General features: G+C 68.5%; 2 protein-coding genes across 4 annotated transcripts in view; one reads left to right on the top strand and one right to left on the bottom strand.

The window, feature by feature from the left end:
• Positions 1-1,517: 1,517 nt before the first annotated feature.
• LOC142826413 (uncharacterized) lies at positions 1,518-22,091 on the bottom strand. Its single transcript, XM_075918652.1, has 4 exons — positions 21,840-22,091; positions 5,596-6,931; positions 4,590-4,726; positions 1,518-1,553 (listed from the first exon to the last, which is right to left on the bottom strand). Exons 2-4 carry the CDS (start codon positions 6,515-6,517, stop codon positions 1,518-1,520), a joined length of 1,095 nt encoding a protein of 364 aa, XP_075774767.1. The 5' UTR covers positions 6,518-6,931; positions 21,840-22,091.
• Positions 11,172-22,257, top strand: part of LOC142826412 (uncharacterized) — a 63,332-nt gene continuing 52,246 nt past the window's right edge. Inside the window, exon 1 of one of the 3 annotated variants that reach the window (XM_075918649.1) lies at positions 11,172-12,065. In XM_075918649.1, coding sequence (XP_075774764.1) covers positions 11,564-12,065 — 502 coding nt within the window. In that variant the 5' untranslated portion in view covers positions 11,172-11,563. The remainder of the gene's footprint in view (positions 12,066-22,257) is intronic. The other 2 variants (XM_075918650.1, XM_075918648.1) reach the window with 2 other exon arrangements.

Below are 22,257 nucleotides of genomic sequence, written 5' to 3'. Positions count from 1 at the left end.
CTTGTCTGCCTGCCCCGCCGGCCACGGGCTGGCCCGTCTCTGCCGCGCCCGGTGGGCTCAGGTCTTGTCCCCTCCTGCCTGCGGAGCCCTGCGCCCTTCCCCACGCCCCCGGCCGGGCTGGCGGGAGAGGCCCTTGGGCCCCAGGGAGGCTGGTTACGGGCTGGCGGTAGCAGCCGAGCTGCCCACGCCTGGCCCTAGCCCCAGGCCGGTTGGCTGGTGAGACCCCGCTGCCTGGCAGAGCTGTGACGGGCTGAGAGCCAGCTAATGGACCCAGCCAAAACTGCGGGGGATCCTTCCCCCAAGGCCTCCGGCTCTCCGAGGCCACGTGGGCAGCGGGGTGCGTGGGCTGGGCCGCCTGGGTTCACGGGGGAGCAGGGTCGTGCAGCCCAGTGAAGGCCCTGCAAGGTGCGGGCCGAGGCCCTTGTCGAGCGCTGGCACAGGGCTCCGTGGCCCGTGGGCGGCCCTGCGGGTCTAGCCAGGAGAGGTGATTTCACACGTGGGCAGCGGGGTGCGTGGGCTGGGCCGCCTGGGTTCACGGGGGAGCAGGGTCGTGCAGCCCAGTGAAGGCCCTGCAAGGTGCGGGCCGAGGCCCTTGTCGAGCGCTGGCACAGGGCTCCGTGGCCCGTGGGCGGCCCTGTGGGTCTAGCCAGGAGAGGTGATTTCACACGTGGGCAGCGGGGTGCGTGGGCTGGGCCGCCTGGGTTCACGGGGGAGCAGGGTCGTGCAGCCCAGTGAAGGCCCTGCAAGGTGCGGGCCGAGGCCCTTGTCGAGCGCTGGCACAGGGCTCCGTGGCCCGTGGGCGGCCCTGTGGGTCTAGCCAGGAGAGGTGATTTCACACGTGGGCAGCGGGGGTGCGTGGGCTGGGCCGCCTGGGTTCACGGGGGAGCAGGGTCGTGCAGCCCAGTGAAGGCCCTGCAAGGTGCGGGCCGAGGCCCTTGTCGAGCGCTGGCACAGGGCTCCGTGGCCCGTGGGCGGCCCTGCGGGTCTAGCCAGGAGAGGTGATTTCACACGTGGGCAGTGGGGTGCGTGGGCTGGGCCGCCTGGGTTCACGGGGGAGCAGGGTCGTGCAGCCCAGTGAAGGCCCTGCAAGGTGCGGGCCGAGGCCCTTGTCGAGCGCTGGCACAGGGCTCCGTGGCCCGTGGGCGGCCCTGCGGGTCTAGCCAGGAGAGGTGATTTCACACGTGGGCAGCGGGGTGCGTGGGCTGGGCCGCCTGGGTTCACGGGGGAGCAGGGTCGTGCAGCCCAGTGAAGGCCCTGCAAGGTGCGGGCCGAGGCCCTTGTCGAGCGCTGGCACAGGGCTCCGTGGCCCGTGGGCGGCCCTGTGGGTCTAGCCAGGAGAGGTGATTTCACACGTGGGCAGCGGGGTGCGTGGGCTGGGCCGCCTGGGTTCACGGGGGAGCAGGGTCGTGCAGCCCAGTGAAGGCCCTGCAAGGTGCGGGCCGAGGCCCTTGTCGAGCGCTGGCACAGGGCTCCGTGGCCCGTGGGCGGCCCTGTGGGTCTAGCCAGGAGAGGTGATTTCACACGTGGGCAGCGGGGTGCGTGGGCTGGGCCGCCTGGGTTCACGGGGGAGCAGGGTCGTGCAGCCCAGTGAAGGCCCTGCAAGGTGCGGGCCGAGGCCCTTGTCGAGCGCTGGCACAGGGCTCCGTGGCCCGTGGGCGGCCCTGCGGGTCTAGCCAGGAGAGGTGATTTCACACGTGGGCCGGGCCACGCCTGGGTCCGGCTCTGCGGCCCACCTTTGCTCCGCGGGCAGGCCGAGGCGGATGTGAGGCGCCAGGCGCGGGGCGGGCGAGGGACCCGGGACCCCCCAGCCACAGGATGCTGCAGCCGCCACCTCTTGCTCTGTCCCCGCCCGGCCTGGCAGCTGCCCGATGCCGAAGCATCTCAGCCGAGCTGCTGCAGGTCGGGGCGCTGGTTTGAGGCTCCCCTCTGGCCTCACCCTGCTGGGCGGGGAGGGTCCATGGCTCTCTGGGCCAGGCAGCCCCCCCGAGCAGCTGGGGCAGAGGCCTGGCCACTCAGGAGGGCACGTGGGCACAGGGGGAGGAGCGCGGCAGGCAGGAGTTGGCTGCTCAGGTGTTCCCGGGATTGCAGGGGGGAAGGGACTTGTGCAGCCACGTCGCTCCCCACGGGGCCGGTGTCTCTGCCGCGGCCACGTCGCTCCCCATGGGGGGTGGAAATGGGTCTTGGCACAACCCTGGGGCTGCTCTGGCCTGGGGGCTGTGGGCAGAACAGGGCGGGGCGGGGCAGGGCAGAGGGCAGAGCAGGGGGGCAGGGCGGGGCAGAGGGCAGAGCAGGGGGGTGAGGCAGGGGGCAGAGGGCAGAGCAGGGGGCGGGGCAGGTGGCAGGGGGCAGAGCAGGGGGGTGAGGCAGGGGGTAGGGGGCAGAGGGCAGAGCAGGGGGGTGGGGCAGGGCAGGTGGCAGGGGGCAGAGCAGGGGGGTGAGGCAGGGGGTAGGGGGCAGAGGGCAGAGCAGGGGGGTGAGGCAGGGGGTAGGGGGTAGGGGGCAGAGGGCAGAGCAGGGAGGTGGGGCAGGGCAGGTGGCAGGGGACAGAGCAGGGGGGTGAGGTAGGGGGTAGAGGGCAGAGCAGGGGGGTGGGGCAGGGCAGGTGGCAGGGGGCAGAGCAGGGGGGTGAGGCAGGGGGTAGGGGGCAGAGGGCAGAGCAGGAGGGTGGGGCAGGGCAGGTGGCAGGGGGGTGAGGCAGGGAGTAGGGGGTAGGGGGTAGGGGGTAGAGGGCAGAGCAGGGGAGTGGGGCAGGGCAGGTGGCAGGGGGGTGAGGCAGGGGGTAGGGGGCAGAGGGCAGAGCAGGGGGGCGGGGCAGGGCAGGGGGCAGAGGGCAGAGCAGGGGGGTGGGGCAGGGGGCAGGGCACGGGGCGTGGCGGGGCAGGGGGCAGAGTGCAGAGCAGGGGGGTGGGGCAGGGGGCAGGGCACGGGGCGTGGCGGGGCAGGGGGCAGAGGGCAGAGCAGGGGGGTGGGGCGGGGCAGGGGGCATGGCGGGGCAGGGGGCAGAGGGCAGAGCAGGGGGCGGGACAGGGGGCAGGGCAGGGGGCGTGGCGGGGCAGAGCAGGGGGGCGGGGCAGGGGGCGGGGCAGAGCAGGGGGGTGGGGCAGGGGGCGGGGCAGAGCAGGGGGGTGGGGCGGGGCAGGGGGCAGGGGGCGGGGCAGGGGGCGGGGCCGGGGCAGGGGGGTGTGGGGCGGGGCAGGGGGCAGGGGGCGGGGCAGGGGGCAGAGCAGGGGGGTGGGGCGGGGCAGGGGGCAGGGGGCAGAGCAGGGGTGTGGGGCAGGGCAGGGGGCAGGGGGCGGGGCAGGGGGCAGAGCAGGGGGGTGTGGCGGGGCAGGGAGCAGAGGGCAGAGCAGGGGTGTGGGGCAGGGCAGGGGGCAGGGGGCAGAGCAGGGGGCGGGGCGGGGCGTGGCGGGGCAGAGGGCAGAGCAGGGGGCGGGGCAGGGGGCAGAGCAGGGGGTGGGGCGTGGCGGGGCAGAGGGCACAGCAGGGGGGCGGGGCAGGGGGGCGTGGCGGGCAGGGGGCAGAGCAGGGGGCGGGGCGTAGCGGGCAGGGGGCAGAGCAGGGGGCGGGGCAGGGGGCAGAGCAGGGGGTGGGGCGTGGCGGGCAGGGGGCAGAGCAGGGGGCGGGGCAGGGGGCAGAGCAGGGGGTGGGGCGTGGCGGGGCAGAGGGCACAGCAGGGGGGCGGGGCAGGGGGCGTGGCGGGCAGGGGGCGGAGCAGGGGGCGGGGCGTGGCGGGGCAGGGGCTGTGCCAGCCTGGCCGTGGCTCTGGGGGCTGCAGGGTGGGGGTCGGGCCCCAGGCATGCCGTGGCCAGCCCAGCCCAGCCCAGCGCGAATGCCCCTTGGCCTGGGTGCAGGCCAGTCTGGGGAGCTGGTTCTGACCCACACGTGGGGGGCCAGGCCATGTGGGCTCGAGCCCAGCGCCATGGCAACCGCCGCAGGGTCAAGGAAAGGGAGGCAGGCGGCTGGCGGGGCCCGGGGGTGCCGCGGGGGGGGGGTTTCATCTTTCCTCAGCCGGGGGCTCAGCAGCCAGCAGGGCCTTTAATGTGCCTGGGACCAGCAGTGTCTCCGCCCCCCCGTGCACCCTCCTCGGTGCCCCCCGCCCCCCCCCGCCTCCTGCCCCCGCCCCACGGGCTGCAGCGCCCCCCCCCGGCCCCTCGCCCCCCAGCGCTGCTCCCCCGCGCTCACAGCCAGGCGCTGAGGTGCCCGTACCCCCGCGGGGCTCGGGCTTCCCTCCGGGGGTGGGGGGGGCCCCAGTGGCCGGCCCTTGGTGGCAGCCTGGCTCCGGGGAGCTTGTGCTGGGGGGCCTTGGGCCTGGGCCTTGCCTCTCTTGGGGTCATGGGACCAGCCCTTGGGGGCCTGGGCCTCCCCCGCCGGGCGGTCTGGGGCCCCCAGGCCCCTGCGCTCCTGAGCCCTCCTCTCCCTCTCGGCTCGCGCCGCCTCGTGCCGAGCTCTCCGCTCGAAGGCCTCGGCGATGAGCCACACCCTGTTGGGGGGGGCCCAGCCTGTGGCCCCCGCCCCACTCCCTGGGCCGGGCCCTGCCCTGCTCCCTGGCCCACCCCTGGCCCGGCCCCGTCCCGCGGTCCCACTCCCACCCCCACTCGGCGTCCCGCCGGCTCCGGCCACGGGCCCCCAGCCGCTGGCCCCGATTCGGGCAGTAGGTGCAGGCGCAGGTGCCCTCCGGGCTCTCGCTGGGGTCCGTGTCGCTGCAGCTCCAGCTCCGGGGGATGGGCTGTGGCCAAGCGAGAGACAAAGGGGGGCTGAGCCCAGAGGGAGCTGGGGGGCTGCTTGCCCGGCCTCGGGGAGCCCTGTGCTGGGGCCAGCAGCATCCACCCAGCCCCGGGGATTTGCTGGGTGCCAGGAGCCAGGTCTCCAGGGCAGCAGGGCCTTGCTCTGCTCAGCGCGGGGGGGGTGCAGGTCCTGGCCACAGCGTGGCTGCCAGGCAGAGCCTGAGCCAGCAGGTGGGGAACCCCCAGGGCGAGAGCTGGCGAGCAGAACCGGGGACCCCGCAGGGCGCCGAGACGGGGACCCCGCAGGGTGCAGAGCCAGGACCCCGCAGGGCGCGAAGCCAGGACCCCGCAGAGCACCGAGCCAGGACCCCTCAGGGCGCAGAGCCGGGGACCCCTCAGGGTGCGGAGCCAGGACCCCGCAGGGCACCGGGCCAGGACCCCGCAGGGCACCGGGCCAGGACCCCTCAGGGCGCAGAGCCGGCCCTACCTCAGGGCCCTAGCACCAAGGTGCGCACTGAGAGGTCAGGCCCCAGGGCTGCTGCCTGGATCCGTGGCACTGGGGCGGGAGGAGGGGAGGGGGCAGTAGGTGAGATGGGGCTAGGGCAGGGGGCGGGCACAGGGCTGGTTTGAATGGAGTGGGTGGGGGGGGGGGGCACATGGCCAGGCCCAGAGCGTGTCCCAGCCTGGAGGCAGGCCGAGAGCTGGGGATGGCAGTGCTGACTAGTGGCTATGGGGGCCTAGTGAGAGAGGCTGCCCCGAGCCCCATAGCTCAGCCTTGGGCCGGAGCCCCGCCTAGAGCCAGGGGCTGGCGTGGGGGCTGGGACCCTGAGGGGCACTGAAGCCAGCGTGAGCTGCGAGTGTCCCCACCTACCTGGGGGGTCCTCGTGGGCGCCGGGTCCCACGGGCAGCTCCTGCCGGGCCAGCGGGGGGCGCCACAGTCTCCGCGGCGGGGCCTGGCGGCAGTTCGGCGGGGGGACCGGGCAGGGGCTCCCTGGCGCGTGCTCTGAGCAGGAGGCGCTGGTCCAGGAGCCCGTGGCCTGGGCGTGGAAGCACACGGCGCTGTGGCTGGAGCGCACCCGCTGTGCTGCGTGGCAGGGAGCGGGCGTGGCAGGCAGGTCGCTGGAGCACTCCTTGATCCAGTCGCAGGCACCGGCTGCTTCCTCGTGGCCCCCCCCGGCCGCCTGGGCCCCCTGGATGCTGCTCTGAGGTCCCCAGGCAGGAGGGGGGCAGACGCCGCAGGGAAGTGCAGAGCCCCAGGCTCGGCCCGGATCCTCTCGAGGACGCCTGCCCACCACTTCAACTGTGGCACAGCAGCCGTGGCCCGTGGGCCGACCTGTGGCACGGCAGGGTGGGCCCCTGGCGGCACACACGCCCGAGTCCCGGACTGCGCTGCACGGGGCAAGATGCGGCTCGGCCCGCCCGCCGTCCCCGCTGTGGCTGCAGCGCCACGTGGCCCCCCGCCCCCCACCCCGGCCTGGGTTCACGCTGCCGGCTGCAGGCCTCCGGGCCGCGCTCAAAACGGGCCCTGGCCAGCTGGAAGCCGTGGCGGTGGTGCCGCAGCTGCTGCAGGGAGCTGGAGCTGGAGGTGGCGGGCTGGGGGGGGGGGGGCGGCTGGGTGCAGGGAGCCCCCCGCCCCTGTGCCCGCAGGCAGGGCTGCTGGCTCCTGGGCTCGCGCCTTCTGGGCCAGGAAGTCCTCCAGCAGGAGCGCCGCGGTGCTGTTGGCAGTGGGCGACCGGTCCGATGCCGAGGGGCCGGGCCGCTGCCCCGGGGCTGATGCTGCAGCCGCCCAGCATGGAGCTGAGGGTCTCCTCGGCGGGGCCCCCGGAGCCCGGGGCTGAGGCCGGAGCCCCCCGGGCCTCCCACAGGCGGGGTGCTGAGGGAGGAGGTGGCAGTGGAGAAGGCGCAGCTGTCCAGGCTGTCTGCAGAGCGGGACGGTGCCCCCAGGCCGCAGGGCGCCGCCGCTTGGCACGGGCACCCCTGGGCGCCTCTGCCGGCGCTGTCCGCCGCCGCCTCTTCGCGCTGCTGGCCGGCCGGGGCGCAGGGAGGGCTCGGCCGGGCCATGGGCCAGCAGGTGTCTCGCTCGATGCGCCCGGCTCCGGCTCCGGCTCCGGCTCCGGCGCGCCAGCGGCAGCACCCACAGTGCCCCTGGGCTGGGCCGCAGGACGGCAGGTCTCCTGGCAACCAGCTCCCGCCAGGCGGGGCGACCGCTGTGGTCGGAAAACGAGAGTCAGGGGCACCTCCCGTGCCCGGCCCTTGTTCCCTCTGCCCAACCCAGCCCCACCCTACACAGGGGAGAGGATATAACCCATCCCCCCCTCCCCTCAGACACCCCAGTGCTCCCTGTGCCCCCAGCCCCCCTTACACAGGGGAGAGGTTATAACCCATCCCCCACCTCCCCTCACACACCCCAGTGCTCCCTGTGCCCCCCAGCCCCCCCTCACACAGGGGAGAGGTTATAACCCATCCCCCACCTCCCCTCACACACCCCAGTGCTCCCTGTGCCCCCCAGCCCCCCTTACACAGGGGAGAGGTTATAACCCATCCCCCACCTCCCCTCACACACCCCAGTGCTCCCTGTGCCCCCCCAGCCCCCCCTCACACAGGGGAGAGGTTATAACCCATCCCCCACCTCCCCTCAGACACCCCAGTGCTCCCTGTGCCCCCCCAGCCCCCTTTACACAGGGGAGAGGTTATAACCCATCCCCCACCTCCCCTCAGACACCTCAGTGCTCCCTGTGCCCCCCAGCCCCCCCTTACACAGGGGAGAGGTTATAACCCATCCCCCACCTCCCCTCAGACACCTCAGTGCTCCCTGTGCCCCCCAGCCCCCCTTACACAGGGGAGAGGTTATAACCCATCCCCCACCTCCCCTCACACACCCCAGTGCTCCCTGTGCCCCCCCAGCCCCTCCTTACACAGGGGAGAGGTTATAACCCATCCCCCACCTCCCCTCAGACACCCCAGTGCTCTCTGTGCCCCCCAGCCCCTTTACACAGGGGAGAGGTTATAACCCATCTGCCCACCTCCCCTCAGACACCCCAGTGCTCCCTGTGCCCCCCCAGCCTCCCCTCACACAGGGGAGAGGTTATAACCCATCCCCCACCTCCCCTCAGACACCCCAGTGCTCCCTGTGCCCCCCCAGCCCCCCTTACACAGGGGAGAGGTTATAACCCATCCCCCACCTCCCCTCAGACACATCAGTGCTCCCTGTGCCCCCCAGCCCCCCCTTACACAGGGGAGAGGTTCTAACCCATCCCCCACCTCCCCTCAGACACCTCAGTGCTCCCTGTGCCCCCCCAGCCCCCCTTACACAGGGGAGAGGTTCTAACCCATCCCCCCACCTGCCCTCAGACACCCCAGTGCTCCCTGTGCCCCCCAGCCCCCCTTACACAGGGGAGAGGTGATAACCCATCCCCCACCTCCCCTCAGACACCCCAGTGTTCCCTGTACCCCTCCAGCCCCCTTACACAGGCGAGAGGTTATAACCCATCCCCCACCTCCCCTCAGACACCCCAGTGCTCCCTGTGCCCCCCCAGCCCCCCTTACACAGGGGAGAGGTTATAACCCATCCCCCCACCTCCCCTCAGACACCCCAGTGCTCCCTGTGCCCCCCCAGCCCCCCTTACACAGGGGAGAGGTTATAACCCATCCCCCACCTCCCCTCAGACACCTCAGTGCTCCCTGTGCCCCCCAGCCCCCCCTTACACAGGGGAGAGGTTATAACCCATCCCCCACCTCCCCTCAGACACCTCAGTGCTCCCTGTGCCCCCCCAGCCCCCCTTACACAGGGGAGAGGTTCTAACCCATCCCCCCACCTGCCCTCAGACACCCCAGTGCTCCCTGTGCCCCCCAGCCCCCCTTACACAGGGGAGAGGTGATAACCCATCCCCCACCTCCCCTCAGACACCCCAGTGTTCCCTGTACCCCTCCAGCCCCCTTACACAGGGGAGAGGTGATAACCCATCCCCCACCTCCCCTCACACACCCCAGTGCTCCCTGTGCCCCCCAGCCCCCCCTTACACAGGGGAGAGGTTATAACCCATCCCCCACCTCCCCTCAGACACCCCAGTGCTCCCTGTGCCCCCCCAGCCCTCCTTACACAGGGGAGAGGTTATAACCCATCCCCCACCTCCCCTCAGACACCCCAGTGCTCCCTGTGCCCCCCCAGCCCTCCTTACACAGGAGAGAGGTTATAACCCATCCCCCACCTCCCCTCAGACACCCCAGTGCTCCCTGTGCCCCCCAGCACCCTTACACAGGGGAGAGGTGATAACCCATCCCCCACCTCCCCTCACACACCCCAGTGCTCCCTGTGCCCCCCAGCCCCCCCTTACACAGGGGAGAGGTGATAACCCATCCCCCACCTCCCCTCACACACCCCAGTGCTCCCTGTGCCCCCCAGCACCCTTACACAGGGGAGAGGTTATAACCCATCCCCCACCTCCCCTCACACACCCCAGTGCTCCCTGTGCCCCCCCAGCCCCCCCTCACACAGGGGAGAGGTTATAACCCATCCCCCACCTCCCCTCAGACACCCCAGTGCTCCCTGTGCCCCCCCAGCACCCTTACACAGGGGAGAGGTGATAACCCATCCCCCACCTCCCCTCACACACCCCAGTGCTCCCTGTGCCCCCCAGCCCCCCCTTACACAGGGGAGAGGTGATAACCCATCCCCCACCTCCCCTCACACACCCCAGTGCTCCCTGTGCCCCCCAGCACCCTTACACAGGGGAGAGGTTATAACCCATCCCCCACCTCCCCTCACACACCCCAGTGCTCCCTGTGCCCCCCCAGCCCCCCCTCACACAGGGGAGAGGTTATAACCCCTCCCCCACCTCCCCTCAGACACCTCAGTGCTCCCTGTGCCCCCCAGCCCCCCTTACACAGGGGAGAGGTTATAACCCATCCCCCACCTCCCCTCAGACACCCCAGTGCTCCCTGTGCCCCCCAACCCCCCCTTACAGAGGGGAGAGGTTATAACCCATCCCCCACCTCCCCTCACACACCCCAGTGCTCCCTGTGCCCCCCAGACCCTCCTTACACAGGGGAGAGGTTATAACCCATCCCCCACCTCCCCTCAGACACCCCAGTGCTCCCTGTGCCCCCCAACCCCCCCTTACAGAGGGGAGAGGTTATAACCCATCCCCCACCTCCCCTCACACACCCCAGTGCTCCCTGTGCCCCCCAGACCCTCCTTACACAGGGGAGAGGTTATAACCCATCCCCCACCTCCCCTCACACACCCCAGTGCTCCCTGTGCCCCCCAGACCCTCCTTACACAGGGGAGAGGTTATAACCCATCCCCCACCTCCCCTCAGACACCCCAGTGCTCCCTGTGCCCCCCCAGCCCCCCCTCACACAGGGGAGAGGTCATAACCCATCCCCCACCTCCCCTCAGACACCCCAGTGCTCCCTGTGCCCCCCCAGCCCCCCTCACACAGGGGAGAGGTGATAACCCATCCCCCACCTCCCCTCAGACACCCCAGTGCTCCCTGTGCCCCCCAGACCCCCTTACACAGGGGAGAGGTTATAACCCATCCCCCACCTCCCCTCAGACACCCCAGTGCTCCCTGTGCCCCCCAGCCCCCTTACACAGGGGAGAGGTTATAACCCATCCCCCACCTCCCCTCAGACACCCCAGTGCTCCCTGTGCCCCCCAACTCCCCCTTACAGAGGGGAGAGGTTATGAAAACCAGTTTCACGTTGTACCCATGGGGTACCCCCCTCCTGGCCCACCTCCCTGCGGGGTCTGCCGGCAGTGGTCACTTCCCCCTCCCAAGTAGGCTCCAGGCCCCGTCCCCGAGGGCAGCTAGCCCAGCCCCTGGTGCAGCCGCAGGGCCCAGCTGCTCCTGCCCTTGCTGGCTCGCTGCCCGGCTCCTGCCACCCGCTGTAGGACGGGCCAGTCCCAGTGCGGCTGGGGCTGCAGGATCCTGTCGCTGGCCTGCCTCCAGCCTCCCGCGTTAACGTCCCGCGGCCCCTGCTCCTGGCCCTGGGACACGCCCCTCCTGCCCCTCGCACCCAGGGCCCACTGCGGCCCGGACCCCTCGTGCAGAGACCCGCCGGCCGGGCCCAGTTCTGCCTCATGTACCTGTGGCTGGCGGAGGGCTGGGCTCGGCCTCGGCCCCCTCCCAGCCCCAGCAGGCCCCTGCAGGGCCCTGGCTGCTGCTGTCCCCAGCAGGGCTCGTGCTGCCGTCCCATTCCCATGGGGCCTCGTGCCGCCCAGAGCCCCAGCTGCCAGCCCAGGGGCCACGTGGGCGCCGGTCCTGAGGGGGACTCCCGGGGCCCCTGATGCAGGGCCCGGGCGGAGCCGCCCGCCTCATGCCCTTATGCCGGCTGGGAGCGTTCTGGGGAGCACCGTGGCCTGGGACTCCCACGTCCCTTTGTGACACCTTCCGTGGAACCGGCCAACGGTTCCGGGGCCCGGCCAGGTGGGGGCCCCTAGCCGGGCCCCTCCCGGCAAAGCCAGGGGGAGGTGCTGGGCTGGCCCGTGCTGGTGCGATGCCGGGGTGCAGCGGGGGGGTGCCCGGTGCCAGGGAAGGGGCCCAGCAGGACACTGCCCTGTGCACTGTGCCAGGCTCCTGCTGGCTCGCCGGCCGGTGAGCCCTGTGGCCACAGCCCCTCCCCGCCAGCAGCGCCGCTCCAGCCTGTGAGCACAAGCCCAGCCCGAGGAGCTGAGGCGGCAGCTTACATCACAATGTGCGCCAGGGGCCCAGCGCCTGTCATCACCCTGGCCGGCCCCGGCCAGCAGGGGCAGCCAGCAGGGAGAGCCAGCAGGGGCGAGGGGCAGCCAGCAGGGGCGAGGGGCAGCCAGCAGGGACAGCCAGCAGGGGCCAGCAGGAATGGCCAGCAGGGGCAGCCAGCAGGGGCTAGCAGGAATGGCCAGCAGCGGTGGCCAGCAGGGGCCAGCAGGAATGGCCAGCAGGGGCAGCCAGCAGGGGCCAGCAGGAATGGCCAGCAGCGGTGGCCAGCAGGGGCCAGCAGGAATGGCCAGCAGGAGCGACATGGACAACTCCCTGCCCAGCTGGGCCGGCGGCGCGCCCAACCCCATGGACTCGCTGGTTGCACCAGACACCTGGCCGGAGCCCGTGATCTCCTCCTATGAGCAGCTGCGGCTGCAGATCCAGGCGCTGGTGCGGGAGAACGAGGAGCTCCGCAAGGTGGTGCTCCTCATGAGGGACAACCAGAGCCTCTTGCATGGCAACTTGGTGGCCAGCAGCACCCCCGTGGGGGCGGCCTCCTGGCGCAGGAGATCGGCGCTTGACCACAGCGTCAGGCAGGCCAGGCCAGGGGCCAGAGCCATGGCCGGCTCCCAGCTGCCCCCCAACCAGCTGCAGCGCACAGGTGAGAACTTGCAGCCCGAGGTGCCGCGTTCCCGCTCCTCTCCTGCAGGCCCCGGGGCGGGCAGACCCCACACGCTCTGCAGGCTCTCAGGGTAAGAGCCAAGGTGTGAACAGACCTCGCAGGGTGGCTGGTTCTTTGGAATGGGGAGAGCCTGTTCGGAGGTGGGGGATGGGTTATAACCTCTCCCCTGTGTGAGGGGGGGCTGGGGGGGCACAGGGAGCACTGGGGTGTCTGAGGGGAGGTGGGGGATGGGTTATAACCTCTCCCCTGTGTGAGGGGGGGCTGGGGGGGCACAGGGAGCACTGGGGTGTCTGAGGGGAGGTGGGGGATGGGTTATAACCTCTCCCCTGTGTGAGGGGGGGCTGGGGGGGCACAGGGAGCACTGGGGTGTCTGAGGGGAGGTGGGGGATGGGTTATCACCTCTCCCCTGTGTGAGGGGGGGCTGGGGGGGCACAGGGAGCACTGGGGTGTCTGAGGGGAGGTGGGGGATGGGTTATCACCTCTCCCCTGTGTAAGGGGAGGCTGGGGGGGGCACAGGGAGCACTGGGGTGTCTGAGGGGAGGTGGGGGATGGGTTATAACCTCTCCCCTGTGTGAGGGGGGGCTGGGGGGCACAGGGAGCACTGGGGTGTCTGGGGGGAGGGGTTATAACCTCTCCCCTGTGTAAGGGGGCTGGGGGGCACAGGGAGCACTGGGGTGTCTGAGGGGAGGTGGGGGATGGGTTATAACCTCTCCCCTGTGTAAGGGGGGGCTGGGGGGCACAGGGAGCACTGGGGTGTCTGAGGGGAGGTGGGGGATGGGTTATAACCTCTCCCCTGTGTAAGGGGGGCTGGGGGGCACAGGGAGCACTGGGGTGTCTGAGGGGAGGTGGGGGATGGGTTATCACCTCTCCCCTGTGTAAGGGGGGCTGGGGGGCACAGGGAGCACTGGGGTGTCTGAGGGGAGGTGGGGGATGGGTTATAACCTCTCCCCTGTGTAAGGGGGTCTGGGGGGGCACAGGGAGCACTGGGGTGTCTGAGGGGAGGTGGGGGAGGGGTTATAACCTCTCCCCTGTGTGAGGGGGGGCTGGGGGGCACAGGAGGTGCTGAGTGTCTAAGGGGGTTGGCTGAGGGGCTCCCTGTGGCTGCTTCGGTTCCATCCAGGGAGGACTCCAGTCTGGGACGGGAGGTAGCCCTGGCCCTGAGCAACTTGCCCTGATGTGACCCTCCCAGTCATTCCCCCAAAAGGGCCATGAACCAGCATGACCGGAGGTCCAAACACGTCCCCACCCGCAGGCACCCAGGGCTTCTCCCCACAGCTCCTCGGGGGGTGGGGGGGGACAGGCGACTGCGGCCCCGACCTCCACTCTGACACGAGTGGAATGACTGGGGTCTGTCTACACTACCCCGCTAGTTCGCACTAGGAGGGTAATGTAGGCATATCGCACTTGCTAATGAAGCTGGGATTTGAATTTCCCGGGCTTCATTAGCATAAGCGGGGAGCCGCCATTTTTAAATCCCCGCTGCTTCGAACCCCGTGCAGCGCGGCTACACGGGGCTCGAACTAGGTAGTTCGGACTAGGGTCCTACTCCGAACTAGCTGTACTCCTGGTGGAACGAGGTCTAACGGTAGTTCGGAGTAGGACCCTAGTCCGAACTACCTAGTTCGAGCCCCGTGTAGCCGCGCTGCACGGGGTTCGAAGCAGCGGGGATTTAAAAATGGCGGCTCCCTGCTTATGCTAATGAAGCCCGGGAAATTCAAATCCCGGGCTTCATTAGAAAGTGCGATATGCCTACATTACCCTCCTAGTGCGAACTAGCGGCGTAGTGTAGACAGACCCTCTGAACTCACAGAAGGGAGAAAACAGAGACCCCCAGTGAGGTGGGCCAGGGGGCTCACAACCCCCACCTCACTGCGGGTACCTGCTCTATTCCCACGGGGACCCCCTCCCCCCACCTCACTGCGGGTACCTGCTCTATTCCCACGGGGATCCCCTCCCCCCACCTCACTGCGGGTACCTGCTCTATTCCCATGGGGAGCCCCCTCCCCCCACCTCACTGCGGGTACCTGCTCTATTCCCACGGGGATCCCCTCCCCCCACCTCACTGCGGGTATCTGCTCTATTCCCACGGGGAGCCCCCTCCCCCCACCTCACTGCGGGTACCTGCTCTATTCCCACGGGGATCCCCTCCCCCCACCTCACTGCGGGTATCTGCTCTATTCCCACGGGGATCCCCTCCCCCCACCTCACTGCGGGTATCTGCTCTATTCCCACGGGTAGCCCCCTCCCCCCACCTCACTGCGGGTACCTGCTCTATTCCCACGGGAGCCCCCTCCCCCCACCTCACTAAGGGTATCTGCTCTATTCCCACGGGGACCCCCTCCCCCCACCTCACTGCGGGTACCTGCTCTATTCCCATGGGGAGCCCCCTCCCCCCACCTCACTGCGGGTATCTGCTCTATTCCCACGGGGAGCCCCCTCCCCCCACCTCACTGCGGGTACCTGCTCTATTCCCACGGGGAGCCCCCTCCCCCCACGTCACTGCGGGTACCTGCTCTATTCCCATGGGGAGCCCCCTCCCCCCACCTCACTGCGGGTACCTGCTCTATTCCCATGGGGAGCCCCCTCCCCCCACCTCACTGCGGGTATCTGCTCTATTCCCACGGGAGCCCCCTCCCCCACCTCACTGCGGGTATCTGCTCTATTCCCACGGGGAGCCCCCTCCCCCCACCTCACTGCGGGTACCTGCTCTATTCCCACGGGGAGCCCCCTCCCCCCACCTCACTGCGGGTACCTGCTCTATTCCCATGGGGAGCCCCCTCCCCCCACCTCACTGCGGGTACCTGCTCTATTCCCATGGGGAGCCCCCTCCCCCCACCTCACTGCGGGTATCTGCTCTATTCCCACGGGAGCCCCCTCCCCCACCTCACTGCGGGTATCTGCTCTATTCCCACGGGAGCCCCCTCCCCCCACCTCACTGCGGGTATCTGCTCTATTCCCACGGGGAGCCCCCTCCCCCCACCTCACTGCGGGTACCTGTTCTATTCCCACGGGAGCCCCCTCCCCCCACCTCACTGCGGGTATCTGCTCTATTCCCACGGGAGCCCCCTCCCCCCACCTCACTGCGGGTATCTGCTCTATTCCCACGGGGAGCCCCCTCCCCCCACCTCACTGCGGGTATCTGCTTTATTCCCACGGGAGCCCCCTCCCCCCACCTCACTGCGGGTATCTGCTCTATTCCCACGGGGAGCCCCCTCCCCCCACCTCACTGCGGGTATCTGCTTTATTCCCACGGGGAGCCCCCTTCCCCCACCTCACTGCGGGTATCTGCTCTATTCCCACGGGGAGCCCCCTCCCCCCACCTCACTGCGGGTATCTGCTTTATTCCCACGGGGAGCCCCCTCCCCCCACCTCACTGCGGGTATCTTCTCTATTCCCACGGGGAGCCCCCTCCCCCCACCTAACTGCGGGTATCTGCTTTATTCCCACGGGGAGCCCCCTTCCCCCACCTCACTGCGGGTACCTGCTCTATTCCCACGGGGAGCCCCCTCCCCCCACCTCACTGCGGGTATCTGCTTTATTCCCACGGGGAGCCCCCTCCCCCCACCTCACTGCGGGTACCTGTTCTATTCCCACGGGGAGCCCCCTCCCCCCACCTAACTGCGGGTATCTGCTTTATTCCCACGGGGAGCCCCCTTCCCCCACCTCACTGCGGGTACCTGCTCTATTCCCACGGGGAGCCCCCTCCCCCCACCTCACTGCGGGTATCTGCTTTATTCCCACGGGGAGCCCCCTCCCCCCACCTCACTGCGGGTACCTGTTCTATTCCCACGGGGAGCCCCCTCCCCCCACCTCACTGCGGGTATCTTCTCTATTCCCACAGGGAGCCCCCTCCCCCCACCTCACTGCGGGTACCTGCTCTATTCCCATGGGGAGCCCCCTCCCCCCACCTCACTGCGGGTATCTGCTCTATTCCCACGGGGACCCCCTCCCCCACCTCACTGCGGGTATCTGCTCTATTCCCACGGGGAGCCCCCTCCCCCCACCTCACTGCGGGTACCTGCTCTATTCCCACGGGGATCCCCTCACCCCACCTCACTGCGGGTACCTGCTCTATTCCCACGGGGAACCCCCTCCCCCCACCTCACTGCGGGTACCTGCTCTATTCCCACGGGGATCCCCTCACCCCACCTCACTGCGGGTATCTGCTCTATTCCCACGGGGAGCCCCCTCCCCCCACCTCACTGCGGGTATCTGCTCTATTCCCACGGGGAGCCCCCTCCCCCCACCTCACTGCGGGTATCTGCTCTATTCCCACGGGGAGCCCCCTCCCCCCACCTCACTGCGGGTATCTGCTCTATTCCCACGGGGAGCCCCCTCCCCCACCTCACTGCGGGTACCTGTTCTATTCCCACGGGAGCCCCCTCCCCCACCTCACTGCGGGTATCTGCTCTATTCCCACGGGGAGCCCCGTCCCCCCACCTCACTGCGGGTATCTGCTCTATTCCCACGGGGAGCCCCCTCCCCCCACCTCACTGCGGGTATCTGCTCTATTCCCACGGGGAGCCCCCTCCCCCCACCTCACTGCGGGTATCTGCTCTATTCCCACGGGGAGCCCCCTCCCCCTACCTCACTGCGGGTACCTGCTCTATTCCCACGGGGAGCCCCCTCCCCCACCTCACTGCGGGTATCTGCTCTATTCCCACGGGGAGCCCCGTCCCCCCACCTCACTGCGGGTATCTGCTCTATTCCCACGGGGAGCCCCCTCCCCCCACCTCACTGCGGGTACCTGCTCTATTCCCACGGGGACCCCCTCCCCCACCTCACTGCGGGTATCTGCTCTGTTCCCACGGGGACCCCCTCCCCCACCTCACTGCGGGTATCTGCTCTATTCCCACGGGGAGCCCCCTCCCCCACCTCACTGCGGGTATCTGCTCTATTCCCACGGGGAGCCCCCTCCCCCCACCTCACTGCGGGTACCTGCTCTATTCCCACGGGGAGCCCCCTCCCCCCACCTCACTGCGGGTATCTGCTCTATTCCCACGGGGAGCCCCCTCCCCCCACCTCACTGCGGGTATCTGCTCTATTCCCACGGGGAGCCCCCTCCCCCCACCTCACTGCGGGTACCTGCTCTATTCCCACGGGGAGCCCCCTCCCCCCACCTCACTGCGGGTACCTGTTCTATTCCCACGGGAGCCCCCTCCCCCACCTCACTGCGGGTACCTGCTCTATTCCCACGGGGAGCCCCCTCCCCCACCTCACTGCGGGTATCTGCTCTATTCCCACGGGGAGCCCCCTCCCCCACCTCACTGCGGGTACCTGCTCTATTCCCACGGGGAGCCCCCTCCCCCCACCTCACTTCGGGTATCTGCTCTATTCCCACGGGGAGCCCCCTCCCCCCACCTCACTGCGGGTATCTGCTCTATTCCCACGGGGACACCCTCCCCCACCTCACTGCGGGTACCTGTTCTATTCCCACGGGAGCCCCCTCCCCACACCTCACTGCGGGTATCTGCTCTATTCCCACGGGGAGCCCCCTCCCCCCACCTCACTGCGGGTACCTGCTCTATTCCCACGGGGACCCCCTCCCCCCACCTCACTGCGGGTATCTGCTCTATTCCTACGGGAGCCCCCTCCCCCCACCTCACTGTGGGTACCTGCTCTATTCCCACGGGGAGCCCCTCCAGCACCTCACTGCGGGTACCTGCTCTATTCCCACGGGGATCCCCTCCCCCCACCTCACTGCGGGTATCTGCTCTATTCCCACGGGGAGCCCCCTCCCCCCACCTCACTGCGGGTACCTGCTCTATTCCCACGGGGACCCCCTCCCCCCACCTCACTGCGGGTACCTGCTCTATTCCCACGGGGAGCCCCTCCAGCACCTCACTGCGGGTATCTGCTCTATTCCCACGGGGACCCCCTCCCCCCACCTCACTGCGGGTATCTGCTCTATTCCCACGGGGACCCCCTCCCCCACCTCACTGCGGGTATCTGCTCTATTCCCACGGGCACCCCCTCCCCCACCTCACTGCGGGTATCTGCTCTATTCCCACGGGGAGCCCCCTCCCCCACCTCACTGCGGGTATCTGCTCTATTCCCACGGGGAGCCCCCTCCCCCCACCTCACTGCGGGTACCTGTTCTATTCCCACGGGAGCCCCCTCCCCCACCTCACTGCGGGTACCTGCTCTATTCCCACGGGGAGCCCCCTCCCCCACCTCACTGCGGGTATCTGCTCTATTCCCACGGGGAGCCCCCTCCCCCACCTCACTGCGGGTATCTGCTCTATTCCCACGGGGAGCCCCTCCAGCACCTCACTGCGGGTATCTGCTCTATTCCCACGGGGAGCCCCTCCAGCACCTCACTGCGGGTATCTGCTCTATTCCCACGGGGACCCCCTCCCCCACCTCACTGCGGGTATCTGCTCTGTTCCCACGGGGACCCCCTCCCCCACCTCACTGCGGGTATCTGCTCTATTCCCACGGGGAGCCCCCTCCCCCACCTCACTGCGGGTATCTGCTCTATTCCCACGGGGAGCCCCCTCCCCCCACCTCACTGCGGGTACCTGCTCTATTCCCACGGGGAGCCCCCTCCCCCCACCTCACTGCGGGTATCTGCTCTATTCCCACGGGGAGCCCCCTCCCCCCACCTCACTGCGGGTATCTGCTCTATTCCCACGGGGAGCCCCCTCCCCCCACCTCACTGCGGGTACCTGCTCTATTCCCACGGGGAGCCCCCTCCCCCCACCTCACTGCGGGTACCTGTTCTATTCCCACGGGAGCCCCCTCCCCCACCTCACTGCGGGTACCTGCTCTATTCCCACGGGGAGCCCCCTCCCCCACCTCACTGCGGGTATCTGCTCTATTCCCACGGGGAGCCCCCTCCCCCACCTCACTGCGGGTACCTGCTCTATTCCCACGGGGAGCCCCCTCCCCCCACCTCACTGCGGGTATCTGCTCTATTCCCACGGGGAGCCCCCTCCCCCCACCTCACTGCGGGTATCTGCTCTATTCCCACGGGGACACCCTCCCCCACCTCACTGCGGGTACCTGTTCTATTCCCACGGGAGCCCCCTCCCCCCACCTCACTGCGGGTATCTGCTCTATTCCCACGGGGAGCCCCCTCCCCCCACCTCACTGCGGGTACCTGCTCTATTCCCACGGGGACCCCCTCCCCCCACCTCACTGCGGGTATCTGCTCTATTCCTACGGGAGCCCCCTCCCCCCACCTCACTGTGGGTACCTGCTCTATTCCCACGGGGAGCCCCTCCAGCACCTCACTGCGGGTACCTGCTCTATTCCCACGGGGATCCCCTCCCCCCACCTCACTGCGGGTATCTGCTCTATTCCCACGGGGAGCCCCCTCCCCCCACCTCACTGCGGGTACCTGCTCTATTCCCACGGGGAGCCCCTCCAGCACCTCACTGCGGGTACCTGCTCTATTCCCACGGGGAGCCCCGTCCCCCCACCTCACTGCGGGTACCTGCTCTATTCCCACGGGGAGCCCCCTCCCCCACCTCACTGCGGGTACCTGCTCTATTCCCACGGGGAGCCCCGTCCCCCCACCTCACTGCGGGTATCTGCTCTATTCCCACGGGGAGCCCCCTCCCCCCACCTCACTGCGGGTATCTGCTCTATTCCCACGGGGAGCCCCTTCCCCCACCTCACTGCGGGTATCTGCTCCATTCCCACGGGAGCCCCCTCCCCCCACCTCACTGCGGGTACCTGCTCTATTCCCACGGGGAGCCCCCTCCCCCCACCTCACTGCGGGTATCTGCTCTATTCCCACGGGGAGCCCCGTCCCCCCACCTCACTGCGGGTACCTGCTCTATTCCCACGGGGAGCCCCGTCCCCCCACCTCACTGCGGGTATCTGCTCTATTCCCACGGGGAGCCCCTTCCCCCACCTCACTGCGGGTATCTGCTCTATTCCCACGGGAGCCCCCTCCCCCCACCTCACTGCGGGTACCTGCTCTATTCCCACGGGGAGCCCCCTCCCCCACCTCACTGCGGGTACCTGCTCTATTCCCACGGGGAGCCCCCTCCCCCCACCTCACTGCGGGTATCTGCTCTATTCCCACGGGGACCCCCTCCCCCACCTCACTGCGGGTATTTGCTCTATTCCCACGGGGACCCCCTCCCCCCACCTCACTGCGGGTACCTGCTCTATTCCCACGGGAGCCCCCTCCCCCACCTCACTGCGGGTACCTGCTCTATTCCCACGGGAGCCCCCTCCCCCCACCTCACTGCGGGTATCTGCTCTATTCCCACGGGGACCCCCTCCCCCACCTCACTGCGGGTATTTGCTCTATTCCCACGGGGAGCCCCCTCCCCCCACCTCACTGCGGGTATCTGCTGTATTCCCACGGGAGCCCCCTCCCCCACCTCACTGCGGGTATCTGCTTTATAGGGTTACAGAATCCCAGGACTAGCAGAGAGCACAGGAATCAAAGGGTGCAGTCCCCTCCCAAAGCAGGACCCATCCCAGCTAAATCCACCCGGCCCGGGCTTTGTCAAGCAGGGATGTACACACCTTTCGGGATGGACATTCCAGCTCCTCCCCGGGAACCAGTCCCAGCGCTTCCCCATCCTCCTAGGGAAATAGTTTTTCCTATTATCCAACTGGGACCTCATCCTCTGTAACGTGAGCGAATGCTCCTCCTGCCCTTCCTCGTTACTGAGAACAGCCTCTTCGGAACCCCCCTGCAGGGAGCTGAAGGCTGCTTTCAAGTGCCCCTCGCTCTGCTCTCCTGGGGTCTGTCTGCACTACCCCCTAGCTCGAACTCGGGAGGGAGTGTAGGCAACCGGAGTTGCAAATGAAGCCCGGGATTTGAATTTCCCCGGCTTCATTTGCATAAGCGGGGAGCCGCCATTTTTAAATGTCCGCTAGTGCGGACTCAATGCCCGCGGTTACACGCAGCATGGACTAGGTAGTTCGGACTAGGAACTAGGGTGCTAGTGTAGACGTACCCCTGCAGACTAAACAGACCCAACTCCCTCAGCCTCTCCTCATAGGTCATGTGCTCCAGCCCCCGAATCATTTTCATTGTCCTCCGCTGGCCCCTCTCCAATGCGTCCACATCCTTTGTGTAGTGGGGAGAGGGGGACAGAACTGGACACAATACTCCAGATGTGGCCTCACCAAAGCGGAATAAATGGGAATAATGACATCTCTGGATCTGCTGGCAATGCTCCGCCTAATGCACCTAATATGCCATTAGCCTTCTTGGCTACAAGGGCCCCTGTTGACTCATCTCCAGCTTCTCCTCCACTGGAACCCCCAGGTCCTTTTCTGCAGAACTACTACTTAACTGGTTGGTCCTCAGCCTGTACCAATGTTTGGGATTCTTCCCTCCCGAGGGCAGGACTCTGCACTTGTCCTTGTGGAACCTCATCAGATTTCTTGTGGCCCAATCCTCCAATTTGTCCAAGTCACTCTGGACCCTTCCCTGCCCTCCAGCATATCTACCTCTCCCCCCAGCTTAGTGTCATCCGCAAACTTGCTGAGGGTGCAATCCATCCCCTCATCCTTAAAAAAGATGTTGAACGAAACCGGTCCCAGAACCGAACCTTGGGGCACTCGGCTAGAAACCGACCCCCATCCTGACATCGAGCCATTGATCACTACCCGCTGGGCCCGGCCTTCTAGCCAGCTTTCTATCCATCTTACCGTCCATTTATCCAATCCACATTCCCTTAACTTGCTGTCAGGAATATTGTGGGAGACCATATCAAAAGCCTTGCTAAAGTCAAGGTCTATCACATCCACTGACTTTCCCACGTCCACAGAGCCAGTTACCTCATCATAGAAGCTAATCAGATTGGTCAGGCACGACTTGCCCTTGGTGAATCCATGCTGACTATTCCTGATCACTTTCCTCTCTTCCAAGTGCCTCAAAATGGATTCCTTGAGGATCCCCGGTGCAGGGAGCCCCTGCCACCTATGTCCCTGCTGGTGTCTGCAGGCTTTTGTGACTTTCCCCTCCCAAGTAGGCTCCAGGCCCCGTCCCCGAGTGCAGCTAGCCCAGCCCCTGGCTAGGGCCCGGGCGGAGCCGCCCGCCTCATGCCCTTATGCCGGCTGGGAGCGTTCTGGGGAGCACCGTGGCCTGGGACTCCCACGTCCCTTTGTGACACCTTCCGTGGAACCGGCCAACGGTTCCGGGGCCCGGCCAGGTGGGGGCCCCTAGCCGGGCCCCTCCCGGCAAAGCCAGGGGGAG

The sequence above is a fragment of the Pelodiscus sinensis genome, unplaced genomic scaffold (assembly GCF_049634645.1).
Source record: "Pelodiscus sinensis isolate JC-2024 unplaced genomic scaffold, ASM4963464v1 ctg165, whole genome shotgun sequence".
NCBI classification, from domain to species: Eukaryota; Metazoa; Chordata; order Testudines; family Trionychidae; genus Pelodiscus; species Pelodiscus sinensis.
Note: the sequence above shows the minus strand (reverse complement) of the source record. Positions and strands in the feature narration are given on the sequence as shown.